At 50.1% G+C, this 8,117-nt stretch overlaps 1 protein-coding gene across 1 annotated transcript; it reads left to right on the plus strand.

Annotated features, from left to right (window-relative positions):
• Nucleotides 1–213: 213 nt before the first annotated feature.
• On the plus strand, nt 214–7,188 carry LOC139310003 (zinc finger protein 585A-like). The gene is made up of 3 exons (XM_070934181.1): nt 214–1,044; nt 1,542–1,647; nt 3,918–7,188. Exons 1-3 carry the CDS (start codon nt 214–216, stop codon nt 6,392–6,394), a joined length of 3,414 nt encoding a protein of 1,137 aa, XP_070790282.1. The 3' UTR covers nt 6,395–7,188.
• The last annotated feature ends 929 nt before the right edge of the window (nt 7,189–8,117 follow it).

Below are 8,117 nucleotides of genomic sequence, written 5' to 3' on the forward strand. Positions count from 1 at the left end.
CTTCCTTTCTTTGTCTTTTTCCAGCTCCTCTGCAGAGACGGCCTATCCGACTAAACTAGAGTTAATGGCATAACCAGGGAAGCCTCGAGAGTGCCTGTCGCTTACCAAGCAACTTTACCTGAGCACCTGTTCAGGGATTGACCGCCTCAGCCAGATGTTCGATCCAGCTGAGTACTGGGAAGTCTTCTAAGGAAAGAGGCTGGCTGACCCCGGATGAGGCCCATCCAGACTTGGGACAAAATGGCTGCCAAGGAGGGGACCCAGTCAAGCTTCGGCCTCCGTTTTCATGCCGAGCTGGAGCAAGGAATGCATCAGCGGATTAAGATGGAGGAGGAGGAGCCGCCGGGTTCCACATCTGGAGAAGGCTCGGAGGAAGCGCCTCCTCACCTCCTGCAGGCTGGAAGCTTTCGGGAGTTCTGGCAAAGGCCATCCGGAGACCAGGAAGGCGGAGATGGACTCCTCCAGCGGTGGGAGGCCCAGTGGCAGGAGTTTCTGCAGAAACTGGAGTACCCTCACTCAGAATGGGAGGCTCCCCAGTTGCTGGAGGAGCCCAGCCCCTGGGATAACACCAAGGCCTTCCTGACATCTTTCGAACAAGTGGCCCAGGCCTGTCAGTGGCCCAGAGAAGACTGGATGGCCCGTCTCTTGCCTGCCCTGAGCGGGGAAGCTGAGCAGATCTTCAGCAATCTGGACACTCGAGACCGGGTGGACTATGACAAGGTGAAAGCGGCCGTCTTGAGAGGAGACGCCATTTCCAGGGAGCGTCAGCGGCAAAACTTCCGCCGCTTCTGCTACCAGGAGGCAGAAGGCCCGAGGGGCGTCTACAGCCAGCTCCAGAAACTTTGTCATCGGTGGCTGAAAGTGGAGAGACACTCCAAGGAGCAGATTTTGGAGCTGCTGATCCTGGAGCAGTTCCTGGCCATCCTGCCCCCAGAGATGCAAAGTTGGGTCCGGGAACACGGTCCGGAGACGTGCTCCCAAGCGGTTGCTCTGGCCGAGGATTTCCTGCAAAGGCAACCCGCCGAAGCGGGTTGGGAAGAAGAGGTGAGCTTTGGAGTCCTCCGGGCCTTCTTTGCGAAGGCTGAGGTGTTTTTTTGCAGTTTGCTGAAATACAACCCTGTTTTGCAGGAGCTCTCAAAGTACGCTGTGAGGACGCAACCCCCTAAAATGATAAATTAATGTTGTGACACCCCCCCTCTCGCCTCATCCAGGAAAAATGAATGGATTTGGGGGGGGGGTTTATGGGTTGGGAAGAAATTGATGTGCTGGTGGAGAGAATTCTGGGAGTTGTAGTCCACAAGTCGTAAAGTTGCCAAGGTTGGAGACTCCTGATTTAGACCCAAGTTTGATGAAATTGCTCGTCATAAAATGGATTTGTGGTCCAGCTAAGACTCGGGGTCGAAGATAGCTGTAGTTCCTGTTCTTTGATGCCCTTCCCCCTCCCGCTTGGAGCCTGACGAATACCACCGTTTTCTTCTCATCCCCTTAGCACCTGTCCTTCCAAACCTTTCCTTGAAGTGACATCTCTCCTTTCCTTCTAGGAGCTGGGACCAATCGAAGAGATTTCGCTGGACTTCTCCGAGGGGGAAGACTCACCATCGAACGAAGCCGATGGGGATGTCCAGGAGAGAGATATTGACTCCTTGGGTGAGAATAAGCAAATTTTACCTTCCTCTCCTTTTTTTTCCCCCTGTAATAATCCATAAAGGATTTGCAGGGATACAGATCCTCAATTTATGACCATAATTGAGCCCGGAATTACAATTATAAGAGGTCAAGCAGGTCATTATGTAATTCATCATATACAGTAGTCTATGACTTACGACCACAATTGAACCCAAGAATTCTGCTGTTAAGCGAGACAGTTGCTAAGTGAATTTTGTCCCATTTTACGACTTTTCTTGCCACCTGTGTTAAGTGACTCACTGCAGTTGTTAAGTTAGTAACACGGTTGTTAAGTGAATATGGCTTCTCTATTGGCTTTGCCCTTCAGACGGTCGCAAAAAGCGATCGCGTGACACCAAAACATTGCAACTGTCGTAAATATGAGTCAGTTGTCAAGTGTCTGAATTTTGGCCATGGGGATACTGCAGTGGTCATAAGGGTGAAAAAAGGTCATAAGTCACTTTGTTCATGCCGTTGTAACTTCGAATGGTCACTAAATGAACCGTTGTAAAGTCGAGGACTACCTGTAGTTAGACCGGTGGACTAGCATAATCTAGCATGCCGATTACTCAATCTAATTTAAAATTTGATCCTAGAGAAAGTTAATCTGGTGTCACAGCCTGCTGAACTACCTATCCAGCTACTGGAACAGTAGCTAAGTTAAGTAGTAGTTAAGAGTTGTGGACTTGGATGTGGGAAATCCAGATTCAATTCCCTGCTCAGTGCAAAGCTCCTTGAAAGAATCTGAGCCAGAGAGCTCTCAGTTAGGTAACAGGGGAAGAGGAAAGAACCATATACTCTTATCTTGAACGCACACAGGTAGTCCTCGATTTATGACCACTTGGCAATTGGCCTCCGTTTACGATAGTTGCAGCATTCTAGGGTCATGTGATCCCCCTTTTTTACCTTCTCATCCGGCTTCCAACAAACAGTTCAATGAGAGATGTTGGATTTCTTTAATGACCATATAGTTCACTTAACAACTGCAATATTTGCTTAACAACAGTGGCAAAAAAAAAAGTCATAAAATCTCTCCCCGCTTAACAGCCACCTTGCTTGGCAACAGACATTCTGGCCATAACTCTAGGACGACCTGTACATTTTATTAGCTAGATGTTAGATTACGTAGGTAGGTACCGTATTTTTTTAGAGTATGAGACTCTAAAAGTATAAGACGCACATTAGTTTTTGGGGAGGAAAACAAGGAGGGGGAAATTCTGCCTCTGCCTACCAGCATCCATCAGTATTCATCTGGCTAGCGTCCTTGCAGCAAATAGCAAACACCCTGGTCAGGGTGCAGCCTGATTATTGCAGCCTGATTCAGCACAAGCAGCTGATTGGCAGGTGGATCGGTCTCCTGGAATACCCCCAATCAGCTGTTCCAGGCTGCAAGGATTGCCACAGACCATCGCCGCCTCTGTGCCTCGTGTTTTTGGCCTCCTGTGCCTCGCGTTTTTGGCCTCTGTGCCTCGCGTTTTTGGCCTCCGAACACTCCGTTTTAGATCCGTTCCAGGCTGCAGCCACGGCACATTATCGCTGATCACCGTCTCCACGTGTCACGTTTTTGGTCTCCACACACCCCGTTTTTGGCCTCCTTGCATTGGGTTTTCGGGCGGTTCCAGGCGGTGGCAATTTCCACCGCCTGGAACCACCTGAAAACGCGATTCACGGAGGCGGTGATCAGTGGCGATGTGCTGTGACAATCCCCGCAGCCTGGAACGGGTCTAAAATGGAGTCTTCGGAGGCAGAAAATGCAACACGCAGAGGCAGCGAGGTGCTGTGGCAATTCTTGCAGCCTGGAACAGGTCTAAAACAGTGTGCAGAGGCTGAAAACATGATGCATAAAGGCTGAAAATGGATAAAGGGTGGGGGCCGGCGGGTGGGCGGGGTTACATTTGGTGTATAAGACACGCCCAAATTTTCATCCTCTTTTGGGAGGGGGGAAGTGCGTCTTATATTCTGAAAAGTACGGTAGGTAAGTAGAGATAAATGATGAGGGAGGGAGGGAGGGAGGGATAGAAGATGATAAGATAAGATAAGATAAGATAAGATAAGATAAGATAAGATAAGATAAGATAAGATAAGATAAGATAAGATAAGATAAGATAAGATAAGATAAGATAAGATAAGATAGAGACAGACGGAGAAGGAGCCATGCTGGATGGCTGGTTTCGCCTAATGCTCTTCTTCTTTTTATTATTTTTTATGTGTTTGCCTTATTGAATATTTCCTCTTGGTTTTTGTGGGTGCAGGATGGTCATGCATGAATGAGAAGATGGCCCATGCCGAAAGTTTTGACCAAGTTTTCAACAGGACCCTGAAACGGGGGAGACTGGAAAACAAAGTTTCCCACTTTGGGGAGGAGGAGGACATTCTGCAGGGATGGTACCGAGCCGAGAGGAAGAAAGCAAGTGACCTGCAAGACAGAGAAGAATCCGACTCTCCACCGTGGGAGGGCGAGGAACTGCTGGACGGTCCCAGGGATGACGAGCAAGTCCACGAAGGGAAAGAGGACTATCTGATGGGTGGGTGGAGCTTCAGGCAGAGAGCCGACCTGATTAAACACGAGAAAAACGATCTTTACAAATTCTCTGACGGTGGGAGGAGCTTCAAAGCGATTTCTCCGTGCGTTTCCAGCAACGAGAACGACGACGAGAAGAAGCCGCACCAATGCCCCGAGTGTGGCAAGTCCTTTATTGCCAAAGCCCACCTGATCATCCATCAGCGGATCCACACCGGAGAGAGGCCCTTTAAATGCCTGTCCTGTGGAAAGACCTTCACCCAGCGCTCAAACCTTACCGTCCATCAGCGCATCCACACGGGTGTCAAACCCTTCCAGTGCTTGGATTGTGGGAAAAGTTTCTGCTCCAGCACCAATCTCAGCAAACACCAGAGCGTCCACGTGAAAGGGGCCCCATACAAATGCTTAGCCTGCGGGAAAAGCTTCAAGATCCACGCCCATTTTATCGCCCACAAAAGGATCCACGCCAGGCGGAAGCTTCACTCCTGTCCGGACTGTGGGAAATCTTTCCTCGCCGCATTACATCTCATCATCCACCAGCGAATTCATACCGGAGAGAAACCCTATAAATGCTTAGAGTGCGGGAAAACCTTCAGCCAGAACGCTCACCTCAAAGTCCACCAGAAAATCCACAAAAAGGGCAAGCAGTTTCAGTGCGCCGACTGCGGCGAAAGCTTCCACTCCAGGCTGAACCTCAGCCAGCATCAAACCCTCCATTCCGCCCAAAACCCTTACAAGTGCACCGAGTGCGAGAAGTCCTTCCGCCTCAACTCTCACCTGATGGCGCACAAGCGGAATCACGCCGCCAAAAAACCACACAAGTGCTCCTACTGCGGGAAAGCTTTCTTTACCAAATCTTACTTCATCATCCACCAGAGGATCCATACCGGGGAGAGGCCCTTCAAGTGCTTGACGTGCGGGAAATGCTTCAGCCAAAGCTCCCACCTGAATGTCCACAAGCGCACCCACACCGGGGTGAAGCCCTTCCCGTGTTCTCACTGCGGGCAGAGTTTCAGCTCCAGCACCAACCTGCTGAAGCACCAGAGAATCCACACGGGAGAAAATCTCTATATCTGCTCCGACTGTGGGAAAAGCTTCAAGGTCCATTCTCACCTGATTGCCCATAAGCGAATGCACGCGGCCAAGAAGCCCCACAAGTGCTCCTATTGCGGGAAGTCTTTCTTCGCCAAGTCCTACCTCATCATCCACCAGAGGATCCACACCGGGGAGAGGCCCTACAAATGCTTGGCTTGCGGCAAGAGCTTCACGCAGAGCTCCAACCTGACGGTGCACGAGCGCACCCACGCGGGGAAGAACCCGTTCCAGTGCGCGGACTGCGGGAAGAGCTTCAAGGTGAGCTCGCACCTACTCGCCCACAAGAAAATCCACGAAACGAAGAAGCCCCACAAGTGCTCCTACTGCAACAAGTCCTTCGTTTTCAAGTCGTACCTGATCATCCACGAGCGGATGCACACGGGCGAGCGGCCCTTCAAGTGCCTGGCCTGCGGGAAAAGCTTCAGTCAGAGTTCCCACCTCAACGTCCACAAAAGGACGCACTTGGGGAAGAAGCCCTACCAGTGTTCCGAATGCGGGAAAAGTTTCCGCGTGAGTTCCCAACTCCTGGCCCACAAAACCATTCATACGGTCAAAAAGGCATACGCCGACCCGACGAGCAACAGCAACACCGACAGCAGTAACAACAACGGCAATAGCAATAAATGCCTGGATTGCGGGAAAACCTTCATTTCCAAGTCCTACCTGATCATCCATCAGAGGATCCACACCGGCGAGAGACCCTACAAATGCCTGGTGTGCGGGAAATGTTTCAGCCAGAGCTCGCACCTGACGGTCCATCAGAAGACCCACCGCCGGGCGAAGATGTTCCCGTGCTCCGAGTGCGAGGAGAGCTTCAATTCCCACATGAAGCTGTTGAAGCACCAGAGGATTCACATGAAAGGGAATCCCTTCCAGTGCCTGGATTGTGGGAAATCGTTTGTCACTAAATCGCAGCTCATCATCCATCAGAGAAGCCACACGGGGGAGAGGCCCTACAAGTGTTTGGACTGCGGGAAAGGGTTCAGCCAGAGCTCCAACCTTATCCGGCATCAGCGGATTCACTCGGGGGAAAACCCCTATAAATGTTCGGACTGCGGGAAAAGCTTCTGTTCACACGAGAATCTGATTAAACACCAGAGAATCCACACCTAAAATCCTGAACAAGCTGTTGATAAAAAGAGATGATGGGCCAGTGTTTCTCAACCTTAGGGACTTTAAGGTGTGTGGATTTCAACTCCCAGAATTCCCCAGCCAGCTTTGCTTCTGAATTTTGAATTCTGGGAGTTGATGTCCGTGCATCTTAAAGTCATCAAAGTTGAGAAGCCCTATTATGGATCATTAGCCAAGTGTCTACCAGGAAGACCCTACTGCGAGAAAATGCCATTTTGCTGTCACAACGTGACAATTGCCTGCTCAATCGAGATGTATCGTGTGAAGGCAGAGAAAAGGAGAAAGCCTCTTGGGGGGAGTTTCTCCCATGTATTTGGAAGCCTTTACTCAGAATTTGAACTCAGTACTGTTTCTAAACTGAGGAGCTAAGAGGATTCAGAGAGTGTTAATCTGCATCCATCAGCCAGCTTCAGAGGGATTCTTAAGGACCACCAGCCAAGCTGTTTCTTGGCCAAGGCTTCCAGTTCACGTCCGTTAAGTAGTCGCTGCAGATGAGTTTCTTTTAATTAGACTTAATCTCCCATCTTTTCTTCAGGCCTTACAAAGGGATCTCTCCTTTTACCTTATCTGCACAAGTGATGACTCTGCCAGGAGAGAATCCAGATCCCTCAAGGGCCTTCCAAGTCTAAGGATAGACCTTGGAAGCTGGATCTCCCGTCGTCCTGCTCTGCTCCAGGATCACCACCGTTGCACTGATCTTGGAATCTCTTCTGCTAGCTAGAAAGCTTCATGAATGTTTGTTTACCTTAAAGAAAGGCAACCCAGCATTCTCCATATGGATTAATGTCTCCATATGTACAAAGATTGTGGGTGGTAGTTTAAAGCATGTCAAAGATGTGGGGGGGAGGGGTTTGGAGCCTAGCCTTGATTCCTTCTGACTAGCATCACTCTCTAGTCCAGGGGTGTCAAACTCGATTTCATTGAGGGACGCATCGGGGTTGTGTTTGACCTCGGGGCAGCATGGATGTGGCCAGCGTGGGCATGGGCGTGGCCAGCTCAACATCACTCGTATCGGGGGTACCTGTAGTGGCCAAGTGCTAAGGCAGGACTTCCCTCAAACACTCCCTCACTCTCCTTATAACCCTTCCTTCCTTCCTTCCTTCCTTCCTTCCTTCCTTCCTTCCTTCCTTCCTTCCTTCCTTCCCTTCCTTCCTTCCTTCCTTTTCCTTCCCTCTTCATTCTTTTCTTCTTCATTCCCCTTTCCTTATTTTTCCTTCCTTGCTCTCTTCCCATCTTTCCTTCTTTTTGTCTTTCCTCTTTCCCTTTCTCCTTTCCTGCCCCTTCTTGCATGCTCAAATGCAAAAAGGGAAACACTTCTCCTTTTGTTTTGTTTTTAGTTTGTTTTGATAGCCCTCTGCCAGTGAAAATGGAGCTGGGGGGGGGGCTGCGCACAGCCCTCCCGAGCTGCGTATTTGCTGGCAGAGGCACTGCGGGCTGGTCCTTTGTGTTTCCAGGGTGGCCCCGCATGCCAGATCCGGCCCATGGGCCTTGAGTTTGATACCCCCTGGTCTAGATCTTAGGTTGACCAAGTCTTTCCGGTCACCTTATCTGCTGCCTTTTGTTTTGTTTTTAAAAAAGGGATTCAGTTTGGGTCATCTTCACGGGAGACATTCCTGTCCCAAGCTCTGAAGGGATTCTTTTTTTTCCACGACCTTGAAAAACGGAAAGACTGCCTAAGCCTGGGACTTTCCGAAGTTCCTATTAA

Source organism: Pituophis catenifer, unplaced genomic scaffold (assembly GCF_029215685.1).
Source record: "Pituophis catenifer annectens isolate HBS135680 unplaced genomic scaffold, rPitCat1.0.hap2 SCAF_2, whole genome shotgun sequence".
Classification (NCBI taxonomy): Eukaryota; Metazoa; Chordata; class Lepidosauria; order Squamata; family Colubridae; genus Pituophis; species Pituophis catenifer.